General features: G+C 41.7%; 1 protein-coding gene across 3 annotated transcripts in view; it reads left to right on the top strand.

Annotated features, from left to right (window-relative positions):
• Positions 1-17,381, top strand: part of LOC143975588 (shootin-1-like) — a 94,682-nt gene that overhangs the window by 62,254 nt on the left and 15,047 nt on the right. For all 3 annotated transcript variants that reach the window (XR_013272399.1, XM_077478055.1, XM_077478056.1), the window contains exons 7-12: positions 2,065-2,146; positions 3,589-3,683; positions 6,754-6,900; positions 10,994-11,147; positions 13,777-13,924; positions 14,653-14,714. Coding sequence is in view for 2 of the 3 variants with exons in the window: in XM_077478055.1 (XP_077334181.1) it covers positions 2,065-2,146; positions 3,589-3,683; positions 6,754-6,900; positions 10,994-11,147; positions 13,777-13,924; positions 14,653-14,714 (688 nt within the window). In the remaining variant the exon portion in view is untranslated. The remainder of the gene's footprint in view (positions 1-2,064; positions 2,147-3,588; positions 3,684-6,753; positions 6,901-10,993; positions 11,148-13,776; positions 13,925-14,652; positions 14,715-17,381) is intronic.

Genomic DNA, 17,381 nt, shown 5'->3' with positions numbered 1-17,381 from the left:
ATATATATATATATATATATATATATATATATATATATATATATATATATATTAGGGCTGTTACTGATTAAAGATTTCTTGTTTGATTCATCTTTTTTTTTTTAATCGATTAATCGACTAATTTCAGTTAATTATAATGTACATACAGATCCAAATACTTTTAGCTGATCTCCTTCCATTGCAACTCTGCATTAGTCAGTGGTAAATGTGGTATACACTATATACAATCACCCAACACTAGTTGGTTTCCACAATCCATGACTTAACTTCACAGTTCACACAAATAAGTTTTAAATTCAAACTGTAGCACTGACGTAAGTAATTTTATTTTTATAAAGTAGCGTGACAATCCCTCCACCTCGGGTCTAACTAATCACTCTCACCTTATGGCATGGACCTCTGTGCAAACAGGTGGTCATGCAAGTGGGTATCAAAAGGGTTAACACGGACCATAAACTTCTCTCACGTCTCCTTAGATCTCAGCAAGGATGCCAGGTCATGAGTAGAAAGAAAAGATCTAAGTGCTCACCGCTTAAGTATAAGATTTCATTTTTGTGTTCAAACACAAACTACTCACATAAAGATGATAAAAACACAGCATGTAAAGCCAACAATCCGTAGGGCAGCAGTGTTTGACGTCATGCGTAGCTCCTCCCCCGTACGCGTTACGTTCAATCAGAACTTCAACGTCAATGGACTCCTCCCCTTTCCCTTCATTAGCAGATGGAGGCACCTGGGGAAGGGGGGAGGAGTCCGGTGACGTCGATGTCCGTGATGTCACCGGATGTCCGTCGGAACTCCCTGAAGACCCAGAAGCCGGCGGAGAGGTGAGTATTTTGATTGATCAAAAAAATTTACTATTAATCGAGGAATTCATCTTTAATTTCCACATCCCTAATATATATATATATATATATATATATATATATATATATATATATAGAACATATAACATATAGAATATATTAGAAAAGGGGGGTTGGTTGGGACTTTATATGAAGCATGGCTAAGAAGATAAAGATATGCAATCACATGTTAGTGGATTTCGAAGAAATATACATTTAATAAAAAGGGATAACTTGATAGCAAAAAGAAGCACCTTAACAATTTATTATACATAATGATAACATGATTCACTAGTGATTCAATAGTGATTAATGATAAAATTCATATTATTGAATCTCTAAATCACATGATTGCATTGATGTAGCATAAGGCTACGCGTTTCGTGGAGATGTCCACTCATCAGAAGAAGTTACATTGGGATAAATCTATAATAGACCAAAGGATGGCAGAATGAACAGCTGTTTGACACAAAGGGAAAATAGGACAGAGGAGGGATGGGAAATTCCCAAGCACTCTTACCTACATATGAATTGGATATATCATTTAATAATGTTTGCGACTGGAGGCGCCATGGAAAATGCTCTGTTTTCCATGGCGCCTCCAGTCGCAATCATTATTAAATTATATATCCAATTCATATGTAGGTAAGAGTGCTTGGGAATTCCCCATCCCTCCTCTGTCCTATTTTCCCTTTGTGTCAAACATCTGTTCATTCTGCCATCCTTTGGTCTATTATTGATTTATCCCAATGTAACTTCTTCTGATGAGTGGACATCTCCACGAAACGCGTAGCCTTATGCTACATCAATGCAATCATGTGATTTTGAGATTCAATAATACAAATTTTATCATTAATCACTATTACCATTAACATAATTATGTGCATTATGAATTGGAACAATTTTATTACTATATATTAATGTATTTATTACTATTATATTGATTGTGAATCATGTTATCATTATGTATAATAAATTGTTAAGGTGCTACTTTTTTCAATCATGTTATCCCTTTTTTATTCAAAGAATATTTCTTTGAAATCCACTAACATGTGATTGCATATCTTTATCTTCTTAGCCGTGCTTCATATAAAGTCCCAACCAACTCCCTTGTTCTAATATATATTTTGGTGACTCAAATTATTATGATTTAAACGCATTAAATTCCTTTAACTCCCCGAATGGTCAGCCAATTCATTGTTTATGACTTTACATTTAGGTTAAAGATGAACGATTGGAAAGAAAATCCTTGGCAGTAAAACTACAAAAGAGCCAGAGGAAATTCCTGAAGCTGAACAGAGGTGAGGAGATCAGTCTTTCATGAGTGAAGAGGAACATAATGTGAACTAGTGGCCAAGCTGTGAACATTTCATCTTCAAAGATCACGACAAAAGCATAAACGTTGTTCACATTCAAAGCCAGCTCACCCTGCTCCCCTCTTCCAACAATGACTAAGAAGCTCAATTTACCCTGCTACCCCATCCCAGTGTGACCCGGCTCGGCTCTGCTCTCCTTCCCAACATTGGATCAGCTGGGCAGCTCCCCCTGATCCTTCTCCTTGTAATGACTAAGCAACTCTGCTTCCCCTTTCCAATAGTGACTCAGCTGCTCAGCACCCCTTCTTCCATCCTTGACCCAACAGCTCAGTTCCCCCACCCAACAGTGCTTATATACCTCAGCTCCCTCTTTCAGCAGTGACAGAGTAGCTCAGCTCCCCTTCTCTGCAGTAACAGAGTAACTCAGCTCGCCCTGATCCTCTCAGCAGTGTCTCAGCAGCTCAGTTCATGATTCTCTGTCCTAACAAGCAGTGACTTAGAAACCTAATTCATCCTGGTTTCCCTTCCCAGAGGTAACTCAGCAGCTCAGTTCACTCTCCCATTAGTGATTTAGCAGCCTTCTAAACTTTAATTTTAACAAAAGGTATGTGCTCTTTTGAGGGGGGGAGAAAGCCTGGGTTGAACTCACATTCACATGAACATCACATACTGAAGGAGAATCTGGGCTTACAGGTCTTTAAAGTAGAAGTAAACCATCCCATTGTTTTCAGCCAAGGAAGCTGCCATCTTGGCCTCTGTTTAATCTTCAACTGTCATGATGCTGCACATGTGATCAGTTATGGCACCAACCATTGGGTGGTTTGTCTGTTTGGTTGAGAGCACAACCAATGTGACCGTTAGCATTTCCGGCATGGCGGGAATGTAACTGTTTTTTGATATTATTAAATCAATGAGTTTACTTCCGCTTTAATTAGCTAAGGAGAGCAGGAGTCTCCAAACCATTGTCCACAGGCCACATCTGGCCTACTACAAGATTTAATCTGGCCTACAGCAAGTGTCCATGAAAATACCCTGACTTGCTGGCAGTGGTCTGTTTATCGTAATACTGAGACTGGCATATCCACTGCCAATCAAATATTTGTAAAATCCACAATGTGGCCTTCATACTGGAAAGTTTAGAGAAATCTGCTGTAGAGGATACAGTTAAGAAGACTGTGTAATCTAACTCAGCGTTATCGTTACCCAGCCAAATTCTAAGGGATTCCATAATTTTCCCAGACGTGATCTGGGTGATCTGGGCCTGCTCTGGAGTCCTTGACCAATTAGATGTGTCTAAAATTGCTCCTATGAGTGCTTCCATGGGGGGGGGGGGGGGGGGGTAGAGCTCTGTAAACACCACCAAAAAATTTGTATAATGCTGATAATGATGAAAATAAATAACAATGCCTTTTATATTCTTCCTTAAGTCTCGCTAGCAGTGACCCAGGAATATGCTGAAATGATGGGAGAGCTGGAGCTGGAACAAGACTTAAGACTTGAGGCCGAAATCATGGCACACCAGGTATTACTGCATTAAACACAAATAGGGTGCTTTCTGATTGAGACTAGCCATAGATATGAGATGGGAGGCAACCACTGAAAAACTAATTCTCATGAAAGACTTGTTTGTAAGACCAATACTTGTTGCAGCTGAGCATAGATGCTTATGCCTCAAGAAGACACTCCTGATCATCTCAGAAAAATCATATAGATCAGGCAGGAGAACCATTGTTGATGAGTTTTCTACAAGACCAGTCCACTTGTGGGTATCTGTAAAGGTATGGTCATTATCATCTAGTTTGGGTGATAATCCTCTTTGTCAGTGTATTGCTCATCCCCGAACGTGCCAGGTGTTTTGCCCTGGTTCTTTCCCCAAACTGAAAAAATCTAATAGGAGAGCTGCCACTGCTGGATGTATTATCTGTGGTCTTTATTAGAACATAACTAAGTTAAAAGGACAGGACTTTCCGCCAACAAGCTCACATCCAACATTAGATTGTGCTGTGAACAAGGCTAATGCCGAAACGCATTAGCCTTGCTCACAGCACAAACTAATGCCGCGTACACACGATCGAAGTTTCCGTCAACAAATGTTGGATGTGAGCTTGTTGGTGGAAAGTCCGACCATGTGTATGCTTCATCGAACATTTGTTGTTGGACTTTCCGCCAACAAATGCTAGCTAGCAGGTTCTCAAATTTTCTGCCAACAAATTTTTGTTGTCGGACTTTCCGATCATGTGTCCGTTGCACAAAAGTTCACACATGCTCGAAATCAAGTACGACCCAGAAGCGATCAGTAAAACTAGCATTCGTAATGGAGATATCACATGACTACTGAACTTCCTTTTTATCGGCTCGCTGTACGTCTTGTACGTCACTAAGTTTCGTAATTGTTGGCCAACATTTGTGTGACCGTGTGTATGCAAGACAAGTTGGAGCCTACAACCTTCGAACAAAATTCCACGGTTTTGTTGTCGGAAAGTCCGATCGTGTGTATGGGGCATAAGAGTGACAAACAAAACATATATATGCATAAAATAATGCATGCCACCCCCTCCAATCAATGGGTTAATTGTATGATGTCATCAATTAGAACAGACAAGAAACAACGCTGCGTGGTTTCTTAGCCCTTGTACACACGGTCGGACATTCTGACAAGCAAATCCGTTGGATTTTGTCCGACGGATTGTGTCCGACGGATTTTGTCCGAAATTGTTGCATACACACGGTCGGACAAAGTTGTCGGACAATCCGATCGTTCAGAATGTGGTGACATTATTTAATTACGACGGGACTACGTTCAGGCTAGTAGCCAATAGCTTTGGTTTAGGAATTTGATCTGAGCATGCGTGGCACTTTGTCCGATCGGAATTCTCTACACACGATCGGACAAAGTCCGATCTGATCATGTTGTCGGAAAATTTTATATCCCAGCTAGAAAACTTTGTTGGTCGGATATTCCGACGGAAACAGTCCGATGGAGCCCACACATGGTCGGATTATCCGACAACACAGTCCGATTGGACATTTTCCATCAGAATGTCCGACCGTGTGTACAAGGGTTAAGGGAGTGCAACACACACTGCAATTCCAACAATGAAGAAAAATACATATAAAACAAACAAAAGAAAAAGTAGCAGAAAAAAGGAAAAAATTAATATATAATAACAATTATGTATAAAAATTATATATATCCTAAAGCACAAAGTATCACTATAAAAACATTGTTGTACTAGTATCCTTTACCGAAGAAAAAGATCAACATTGTATCTCAAATTCATATCGTGTGGTGTGGTAAAAATCCACCAAACTTCTCATTCGAGGAGCCTGCGATGCAGGTCTTCTCCCCGTGATGGATTCCTGACCTTCTCCAAACCTTTCCCAAAACTAGTGCAGCAGCAGCCAGACACACAGGGTCACTTCTGGCTCAATGAACAGTCTAGGGCTGGGGTCTCAAACTGGTTAGACAGAAGCATGATGGGACTTGTAGTTTCGCAACATCTGGAGGGCTACCAGTTTGAGACCCCTGGTCTAAGGGTATCTTTTTAATGCTTTATTGAACGTCAAATTTGAATAGGGTGCAGAGAAGCTGTGGGATACTCCAACAGCACAATGTAGTGACACGAGTACACTCTTCACTTTGTCAAAGCTTCTTAGTACAGTCCCTCTAGCAACAATTAAAAGACTGAGCAACACAGAGACACCACAGGGAAGGCCCCAAATCAAGCAAGCTCTGGCACCGATGAACAAGGGATAGTAACAGCACAGTCACTAGGATCCTACACACAGGCCTGTATTCACAATTTCCCCTAATACCTGGATGCCTACTTCCAATATCAGCTAGGCATTTCTCCTGTGAACTCTCCAGACTAGGTCCTCAGTGAAATTCCTTAATCAATTCCAGCAAGTTTCAACAGAACAGGACCCCCCAGCTCTTAGCGTAGCTGGGACCTCGATGAGCACATATACTAACACAGCTGGACTGCCCAGAAAGACAGCAGCCCTTCAGACTGGGAACCTCTCCTCCTCTTCTACAAGAACTGGGCCGCCTCATTCTCCATGCTATTTATGCACTTCCCAGCCACATTCTGGGCAAACTCTCCTAGGAATTGGCCAAGACCACATAAATATTCAGGCTGTGGGTCTGCTTCTTCGGGCTCACTACATTCTAGAATACTCCAAAAGGCAGGGGGGAACAGTTGAACATGCAGCCAGTGATATGGTTGCCACCTCATCCCTTTAAACACGAACGCATATTAATTACACAGGTTCTGAGGCTAATTGAATGCAGATAAGGCACCAAGTGAGTTTAATTACCACCTTAATCAGCCACAGAACCCGTGTAATAAATATGTGTTCGGTTTTAAAGGGATGAGGTGGCAACCCTAGCCAGTGAAGCCTAGAACTGCCCAAGGGTGCCCATGTGTTAATACAGCCCTGTGTATAGAATATATGCGTGGTATGCAACACTGTCAAAGACCTTTGCAAAGGGCCAGAATACTACGGTAAAGCCGAAGGTATTAAGTGCATCTCCCAGCAAGTGCCTTTCACCGGTGAAGCATCATTGAACTTCTCTTTGTTTTTGTCCTCAGATGCTGAAGGAGAAGCGGGCAATCTCTAGGCAGAGCATGATACTGATGCAGAACTTGGAACCTAGCGAGATGCTTATAAAAGCTCTGGAGGATGTCCGTACACTGAGCAAAACCCTCGAAGAAACCAAAGCAGAGCTACAGACACAGGTGAGCCATGGCAAGTGCATGCCGAGATCGTGGCTGTTCACTGTTACCCATATGGTAAATACAGTCTTTGTAAAGCCTTTGAGTGTACATTTAACAACTTGACCTTGCGGAAGGTTTTACCCCTTTCATGACTATTCAGCACTGTCCTACTGTAACGCGGTCATTCAATACTGTACGCAAATTACATTTTTATAATTTTTTGTTCACACAAATTTAGCTTTTTTTTTGTGGTATTTGATCACCACTGGGTCTTTTATTCTTTGCTATATAAATGAAAAAAGACCAAAAATTTTGAAAAAAAAATATTTTCTACTTTCTGTCATAAAACAGATCCAATAAAATCAAATTTATTCATAAATTTAGTTAAACAGCATCATCATGCAGTATGACTAATGTGGCAGTGATCAGAAATACTGACTGGTGACAGTATGTAAAAAAAAAAAAAAAAAAAAAATTATATATATATATATATATATATATATATAAAATATAAATATACACACATACATATATACAGTATCATTTTGTTTATACATTTTTAAAGATTTGTTTTTCTTTTTTCTTTTTTTTTCCTGTCATCAGAGTAGTTCAATGTGGGCACACCAGTGCGCATGTAGCCAACAACGTGCCAGTACGTCTCTGAGCCTGCCGCTGCCACAGTAAATGTGCTGTGACGGGCCGACAAGTGGTTAAAAAAGACCAACCTAAAACATTAAACTCAAAAGTAATATTTTAGTTATAGGTGAAACTTTTTGGCCTGAGTCATCTTAGATCAGTCTTTCTCAACCTTTTTACCCAAGAGAAACCCTTACATAATTGTAGGTCTTGGTGCCCCTTGGAACCCTTGCTAAACCAATATGTATGAAAAAATAAATATGTCTCTTACATTGGGGGACAGTGTAGATGGAAAGTGGTGATTATAATTCTACCCTTTCAGACAGATAAAAAGATCACTGGTGTCATGCTACTGGTTTGGCCCTGGAACAATTCAGGCATCATCAAATAGGAAGTCAATCAGCCACAGCTCAAGGAACCTCTAGCAACCTCTCGAGGAACCCTAGATGAGAATGTGAGTCAGGTACTTCAGCAGTGAGATCTCCCAGTCATAATTCCCAGTTATTTTCCTGTCCACCTGGAAGTTTTGGGAATTACCATTGTTTGTGTTTTCCACATCCTCCTGTTACATTCTTTATAATATATAATAAATTAATCCAGAAGGTGTACAAGTTTTGTGCATTATGCTTTAAATTAAACTACTTAGGGCTAGTTAAAGATTAAGAAGGTAAAGTGTGCCTCAGGCTATGAAAAAATGACCAGAGTTCCCTGATCCCATCTAACAAAGTGCTTGCACTTGTTTTTAATAGAAACTATGTACAATGTCCAGAGCTAGTGACCAGAGTATGCAATTCGCTTCGTTACGAATTGAAATTCAGACAAAATTTGAATTATTTGGAGATTATTTGGAGATTCGGATGTATCTGAATTTCCAAATCACGATAACGAATTTTAACGACTTTGAAATAAATGAATAAATTACGATTAAACAAAATAACGTAACAAAATAACAAATTTGAAAAATTCTAAATTGAATTAGAAAAATTTGAATTTGAATTTGAAATAGAAATATATTGCAATAAATGCAGTAAATGATAAAAGTTAAAAAAGATGATAAGAATAGAAAAGAATAGAATAGAATAAATATGGCCATCTTTCGAAGTTCAAATCAAATCGAAAATAACAAATATACTAATCTGAACATACAAAACAAATCCAAATATACAAAATGAATTTAAAAAATGAATCATTCTAACATAACAAATATTATGAAATGAAATTATCTTAATGAAGGAATGCGAAACGCAACAAAACAAATTTTCCCCTTGTGCACATCTCTAGACCACAGCTTTGGTATTTTGCCCCAAGCAGTGCAAACTTATTAGTTCAGTCGTCTTCATGACAGACTTACCTGATTTTACGTATCCCCGATGGGCTGGTGTGGTCAATTCTCATGATTTTGCACTTAGTCTTTAAATGCATCATACACATTAAATATCCTCAAAAGACAGGATTCTTTTTGTTGGGGGCCAAGTCTGACTAATGATTCAAGAAAAAGCCTGTCCCCTTTTTTCTGGAATTGGTGTTTGTGGATAGAACGTAGTCTCCTGCAGGCTCCTCTAAGCCAAACTTATAAAAACCACTAGAAGCCATGATCACTTGAGCTTAGAGCAACACAGTCTCCTCCAAACTGTTTCTTTGAAGAATATTTAAAACTCCAAAATGTGAAACTCTTTGTGGGCAGCCTTCCTTGACTTGATGGTGCTCAGGGGCTCAAGGGAAGTGCCACTTGATTTGGTTTGTGCTTCTCAGGGCTTTAAGATGGAATATTGAATGCTTTGGTCTAAAGAGATGGGTGGCTTTGACATATAGATACATGCCATGCCACAGTTACCCATGCTGAGCCCTAACTACCCAAGATTGCAAACTACCTTATTCGCCTAGTGCGCTTCAGTAAATTGAAAAAAACAACCCATGCATGTACTGTATCTTCCTAATGTCAAAATCACTCTGCCATAAATGAACTGTTTGACGGAGGATTGGGTTACTGACTAAGTGCCTAAGATAAGATGGCTGGAGCCAAGTAAAATCCCCTGGAACAGTGAGATAGTCTGATGCTGTGGCCTTTGATCCTTACCCCACAATTACTGAACATAAACATTTACTGTAAACGTTTACAGTACAAAGTAAGGTCCGTTGGCATGGACCATAGGGTGAGTACATGGATTAAAAACTGGCTGCAAGGGCGAGTTCAGAGGGTGGTAATAAATGGGGAGTACTCGGAATGGTTAGGGGTGGGTAGTGGGGTCCCCCGGGGTTCTGTGCTGGGACCAATCCTATTTAATTTGTTCATAAATGACCTGGAGGATGGGGTAAACAGTCCAATCTCTGTATTTGCGGAAGATACTAAGCTAAGCAGGGCAATAACTTCTCCGCAAGATGTGGAAACCTTGCAAAAGGATCTGAACAAATGAATGGGGTGGGCAACTACATGGCAAATGAGGTTCAATGTAGAAAAATGTAGAATAATGCATTTGGGTGGCAAAAATATGAATGCAATCTATAGACTGGGGGGAGAACCTCTGGGGGAATCTAGGATGGAAAAGGACCTGGGGTTCCTAGTAGATGATAGGCTCAGCAATGGCATGCAATGGCAAGCTGCTGCTAACAAAGCAAACAGAATATTGGCATGCATTAAAAAGGGGATCAACTCCAGAGATAAAACGATAATTCTCCCGCTCTACAAGACTCTGGTCCGGCCGCACCTGGAATATGCTGTCCAGTTCTGGGCACCAGTCCTCAGGAAGGATGTGCTGGAAATGGAGCGAGTACAAAAAAGGGCAACAAAGCTAATAAAGGGTCTGGAGGATATTAGTTATGAGGAAAGGTTGTGAGCACTGAACTTATTCTCTCTGGAGAAGAGACGCTTGAGAGGGGATATGATTTCAATATACAAATACCGTACTGGTGACCCCACAATAGGGATAAAACTTTTTTTGCAGAAGCGAGTCTAACAAGACTCGTGGCCACTCATTAAAATTAGAAGTAAAGAAGTTTAACCTTAAACTACGTAGAGGGTTCTTTACTGTAAGAGCGGCAAGGATGTGGAATTACCTTCCACAGGCGGTGGTCTCAGCGGGGGGCATCGATATTTTCTAGAAACTATTAGATAAACACCGCAACATACAGGGATATACAATGTAATTCTGACATATAATCACACCATCAGGTTGGACTTGATGGACTTGTGTCTTTTTTCAACCTCACCTACTATGTAACTATGTAACATAAGACCAGTAAGTGGGCCTGGGAATGAATTGGAACCTGAATGTATTGAAGACAATTAGCAGAGCACTAGTAGCCGTGTATGGCTCTGCCAACAGCTTCTGAGTGACTTGTGGTCTGATGAATGTCCTTCTGGAGTGCTTGACCCTTCAGTGTATCTGGCTATGTTACTTTTCCACCTTTACACATCATATTTGTTGCTGCAACAGATTAGAGAGGTTGCCTATATTGAATTTTTGCTCTTTGTCTGCAGGTAAAGAGTCTGGAACTGCAGCTGGCAGAAAGACCTTCACAGGAAGAATTTATGGTGATCAAAGGAGAACTGAACACAGCTAATCTGCAAAAAAATCAATTAGAAGAAGAGCTGAAGGTAGCGCGAGCGATCTGTGAGGACTTACAAGAAAAGGGTACGTCATTCTTGACTGTAGAAGGCTGGGAGAAGATGTCGTGGCCTGCAACGCACACCCCAGCTGACATTCCCACAAGGCCAAACCTTGCCATGATATCTATGTACTGGCTTCTGCCAGTTGGTGCCTCCAATTGCAGAAAATGCAGTGTCCAGAGAACAATTTGTGGTATTACAGCAACTGGTTTAATGAATGGTAAATGTTCCTTTAGGCCACATATATTCAGAGTGTCCTTATGGCACTCACCAGAAATTCCACTTTATAAAAATATTCATGGCAGAACCTACTCTTGAGTCAAAAGGTAGGATGGGGCCTAGACAGCAGCACCACTAGTACTTTCACTGAAGTATTAGGGCATTACTGGACTATTCCTGTGTATGAAAGTTGTAGGTAGATGCAGTCTAATTTCTCCACTGCAGGTGGTGCTCTTCCACAGCGACAGTTGGAGAGGAAGTCAGGAGGAGCATGGTTCCTCTATGGTTTCCTAAATCACTGGATAAGCTATCCCATAGGATGCTGCTGCCCCCTTTGATTCTAGTGGCCATTTTGGGTCAGGCAGAGCCTTTTAAAGGCCCTAGTTCCCAAGTTTGGCATGCATTTTGCGAGTTGGTAGAGTAGGGACAGGTTCCCCACCTGGTAGGGACAGAACCAAAGACAGGGAAAGGTCCCTGACAAGAAGGGAAAGCATAGGGCTTGCAACTCCTCTGGACATCTGCCTGCTTGGGCAGAAGATGGCCAGGCTGCATTCTACCCCTCTTTACAGGCACCGTCAGTTTGGCTGAATCCTAGAGTGTTATTTGTGAACTGTCTTTGTGTTATTTCAATAAAAGTTCTTTCATTGTACCAAGTCCCGCTGTTTGTATCAATGGACGCAGCAGCAGGGCTTTGGAGCTTGCATGCATCAGTGCCCCCATGGGAAGCCGCTTGGGGGCTCCCCATGGGAACCTGCCAATTGCCATTGCATCTACACAAGGGTGTCCTGGCCCTAACCCGCTCTCCCACAGTTCTTGTTCAAGAGGCAATAAATCTCTTTGCATTCAAAAAGTGTCTGGTGCCCATCACTTCAGCTTGTATTACACCCACCATGGCTTGTAACCCACTCTACAGAGAAGGATGTCAGCTCTCCTTGACTCTAGAGGTCACCATTAGGCCTTTGGAGGTCAGGGACCTTGCTACATAAAGAAAAAATCTGGAGTTTGGCGTTAAAGTAGTTGTAAACCCTTACAAACCACTTTGACCTACAGGTAAGCCTAGATTAAGGCTTACCTGTAGGTCCAAGAAATATGTCCTAAACCTATACGGTTTAGGAGATATTTACCCGAAGACAGCCACCGCATGCGCCATAGACAGCGGCGCGCAGGCGCACTGGGCAGGCCGCAGATCGCGGCGATATGCCGCGAGTGTCAGCTCCCGTGCGCATGCGAGGGAGTGACGTCATCGCTGCTCCGGCGAATCACAGCGCCGAAGCAGCGAGACCCACCAAGAAGATGGACGCTTGGAACTACAGGGGACAGTGGTGACTTCGCTGGCTCCTGTGTCAGGTAAGTGACACATAATGGACTACTATGCGATGTATAGTAGTCCATTATGCTTTACCTTTGCAGGGAATCAAAGAGGAAGTAAACCCATCAGGGTTTACTTCCTCTTTAAGCAGTTTCATTCTTATTTTCCATCAGAGTGGATATAAATCAATGATTTTTTTCTATTTATTATTTAAAAAATATATATTTTTTTGATTTAAATGTGATTTGTTTTATTTAAATCTGATTTTTTTTTTAAACCGATTTTTTGGGTTTTTATCAAATTTATTTTAATAAAATGGTTTTGGAGTAAAAATCTATCTAAAGATAGTTTTTTATTTAAGATACATTAATCAATGTGTTTGTTCAGCATAAAATGGAGCTTAGTTATGTAGCATGAAGCTGTATATTCTGCAATATTTACATTTTTGGTAAACTCATTGAATTCATCCAAGCTCTGCAAGCTGAGATAACATGCACTGCGTTGATGCATCACACAATTTCACAGTAACCATGAGATAAACCAAAGTTCAGCAATATTCCTTGATCCCATTGTTTTGCAAATCTATGTACACTTCAAACTGTATGATTGAATCGGTTCTGATATCACTGTTTTACTAACCTGACAGCTTATTATTCTAAATAGGAAACCTTCATTTTGTTTGCAAATATTAAAGATTCTAATTACCAGCAAGAATAAGTCCTTACATTTAAAGAGCACCTGTCATATCAGATTCATCATGGCAGTGCCTGTTAGCGGGCACCCACTCACCTGCTGATGCCACGTCCCTCACCTTCTTGTGTCACTGCCGCATCACCAACCGTCCCATTAAAGTGAATGGGACTGTCGGTGAGTCAACAGCGGGTCAGAGGAGGAGTCGCTGTGGGACAGAGATGACAGTTGCTCTTTAAAAATTATAATTTAAACTGAGTTGATTTAAATCAAGCCTTTTTACTAGTGATTTAAATCATGATTTAAATCGAATCCACCCTGTTTTCTGTATTTCTACCATCACATACAGGTGTTAGGACTCATAGCCCTTGGTAGAGTATATCTTCACTGGTTGTTTGGAAAATTTAATTATTTCATATTTTCTTCTCCTTCCCAGTAAAGACATTGGAAGAGAAACTGAAAGAAAATGAATTATTGGTTAATGCACAGGACAATGTAGAAATGGTAGCAGAACCCGTTCCACCACCACCTCCACCACCTCCACCACCACTGCCAGTGTGTCCATCTTCCAAAGCTCCCAGTGAGTAAGTAAAAATCATTTTTTTTACAATCTGTTCTGAATTTCAAGCCTAGACCTACAATATCTTTAAGCTGTATTTTGGCCTTCATAGACCTTCTTGGGCATAGGCCCCCAACTGGGCCCTGGGAAGTACCCCTTACTAAATGCACAGGCACAGTTGTCATGGCTGCGAGTGCCACGCACTCTGGGGAATTATAGGATGGGGCAGTGATTATATTGTTCTACATGTCCTCCATGGATTTGTTGCTAGTGTCCTTATGTACCATTACTACTGAAAGGATGAATGCTCCAGAAATTGTCCTAGTTCAGCGGCCATCTTGAGAAAGTCTGCATATCAGCGTTATCCTATGTTCTCCTCTTCTGGGATATCACTGGAGGGAAAGAGTCACAAAGCATACAGAGATTGTCTATGATCAGCGGCCTGTGGCAGTCATCTGTTTAGAACCTTCTTTCAAAGGGAACAGGGAAAGTGCCACACGTGGCCCTCCAAAAATTCAGTTGGGCATACCTGCTTTATAACATAAACCAGTTGGCTGTGATCCTTATAGCCTGCAGTGATGGCCGATAGTGCTGACCCTGGATGGATTTGTGCGTCTGGACTTGGTAGCCCGATTAGTGAGCAAAATATTAGATAAAGATCTGTGTAACATGGAAAAGCAAAGAGCTAGAAACAAAAATATGTTGGTGCTTCGACATTTGATAAGATAAAACTCAGATTTGTAAATTTTGCAGCCCTCTGGCACTGGTGAGAGAACGGAGAGGACTTCGGACACCGGCAGCAGAGGTTATGACAGGTAAGCTTTTAGGTGATATCTGAAGGTGCTAAACCAGCACCATGTATGATGACAGAATATTGGGTTCCCATTGGGTGGATAAGGATGCTCATTATGTATATTGTTAAGGTGGCAGCCGTGCTCTGTTAGTTTTCTATTGGCATGATTGCCAACACATTTCTGGATTAATTACCGTATTTATCGGCATATAACACACGCCGGCTTATAACACAAACCCCAAGTTTAGGAGGGAATTTAAAAGAAAAAAACTTTTAGGAAGGAAGTTTAAGGAAAAAAACTTACATTTAAATGCCCATTAATGCAGCCTTGTCAGTGTCATTTGCAGAAATATACCATTTAGCCTTGTCAGTGTCATTTGCAGCCATCCATTTAGCCTTGTCAGTTGTTTGCAGCGTTGTCTGTGTGTTTGCCATTTAAAAATGGCACCGCCGAGATACAGAGCGGATGTCCTGTGTATCTTGGCGGCGCTCGGTAGTTCTCGGCCGCACTCGGCCGTTCTCGGCTATCTTCGACCGTTCTCGGCTATTTTCGGCCACACTTGGCCATTCTCAACGGCTTTCCGAAAGCCGCAGAGAACGGATGTGTGCGGCCGAAAATAGCTGAGAACGGCCGAAGATAGCCGAAAACGGCCGAGTGTGGGTGAAAATACTCGGAAGCCGCGGAGAACGGCAAAAAGGCTTAGAAACAGCGGGGGATTGGCGTATAACACGCACCCCCGATTTCCCCCTGATTTTAGGGGGGAAAAGTGCGTGTTATACACCGATAAATACGGTATGTATCTAGGGGAAAACAGAATCCTTACTTTACACCAGGGGTCTCCAAACTTTCTAAAAAAGGACCAGTTTATTGTGCTTCAATGTGGCCGGGGGGGGGGGGAGAAAATGTTGTGGAATCAGTGGGAGTAAACAATGCCTTATCATTGGTGTCAGTGGGAGTAATAGTGCCCCATCATTGGTATTAATGGGAGTAATAGTACTCTATCATTGGTATAAGTGGTAGGAATAGTTCCTCATCATTGGTATCAGTTGAAGGAATAGTGCCCCATCATTGCATTGGTGTCAGTGGAAGGAACAGTGCCCCATCATTGGTATCAGTGAGAGGAATAGTGCCCCATCATTGGTATCGGTAAGAGGAATAGTGCCCCATCATTGGTATCAGTGGGAGGAATAGTGCCCCATCATTGGTGTCAGTGGAAGGAATAGTGCCACATTATTGGTGTCAGTGGGGGTAATAGTGCCCCATCATTGGCATCAGCGGGGGTAATAGTGCCCCATCATTGGTATCAGTGGGGTTAATAGTGCTCCATCATTGGTATCAGTGGGAGTAATAGTACTCCATCTTTGTTATCAGTGGAAAGAAGAATTGCCCCTTACTGGTATTAGTGGGAGGAATAGTGCCCCATCATTGGTATCAGTGGGTGGAACTATGTCCCACTGTTGCTGACAGTGGGGGGAATAATACCCCAAGGACCAGATAAAAGCAACAAGCAATAATACCCTGGACCGCAGTTTGGAGACCACTGCTTTACACAATGCTCAGCAGAGTGTCCATGAGTATAGCCAGTTGCGTGAAACTGGTTAAAGAGCATTTGCTTCCCCCTCATGGTCTAGAGCAGTGTTTCTCAACCTTTTTTTCAGTCAAGGCACCCTTTAAAATTATGGACAATCTTGAGGCACCCCATTCTAAAATGTAAAAAACAACAATGTAAATAATCATTTTACAGTGCAAGCTCCACACATGTAAGAGACCCACCATTAGAAGTGATTTATGTTGGGTGTCTGACTGGAATTCCAGCATTTGTTCTTCCTCATTTTCTCCCCCCCTCTCGCAGATAACGTGACCCCAATGCTGGCAGAGACGGGTGGGTCAAACAAAGATGCTGTGCAGGTGCCTGATGTCCTTCTTATCAACCCATGACATCAGTGGTTGTTAGGAAACTGGCAGCTGGCCTACACAGTGCCCAAGGTTGTACTGTTGCACAATGAAACCTGTGGCTTTGAGTAACAAAAAAGTAGACTTGATCCACCCGCTGGCTTGTAAACAATTTTGACTAATTTGGTGCAATTTTCTGCCAAGGCACCTCTGCAGAACCCAGAAGGCACTGCAATTGAAAAAGGCTGGTCTATAGTCCTGATCCCTAACATATTTTTATAATGCTTTACTGCCAACAAGAAGCTGATAATTCAGCATTACATTGATGTAGCACCCTGATATTTAGGCATTTAGTACATTTATTTGCTGAGTGATAGTTGCCTTGCCCAATTGATAGGAGGTCAAGTGATTTCAACCCAATTCTGGAATGGCAGCACTTCTCTCTTCTGTCACTAGATGGCCAGGTATCTGGTGGCATTAGATAAAACAAGGGCATTGCAAGGACAGATTAGGAATGAATGTGGTATCTCAGTCAAAGAGTAGGGATTTTCGTGGGTCCCTTGGCCTGCTGGGTGAACCTATTTATTGTGGTGCAGTCAGGTGATCAGAGTTCTGTGTCACCTGGATGGCTGTCTGGGTGCACGAGTGTTGTGCTGCCCAGGCTGCTAGGCCAGAGCCTGAGGCCTATCCCGGGACATCTGGCTGCTAGGCTATCTGAGGGCCGATTCAAGCAGCATAGGGTTTGGATTGCAGCTTGCAGTCCAACCAGAAGTAACGGTTCTGCCAGCCAGAAGA

Source organism: Lithobates pipiens, unplaced genomic scaffold (genome assembly GCF_037356315.1).
Source record: "Lithobates pipiens isolate NorthernLeopardFrog02 unplaced genomic scaffold, aLitPip1_a1.2 Scaffold_13, whole genome shotgun sequence".
Classification (NCBI taxonomy): Eukaryota; Metazoa; Chordata; class Amphibia; order Anura; family Ranidae; genus Lithobates; species Lithobates pipiens.
This window is presented reverse-complemented; position numbering and strand designations above follow the sequence as displayed.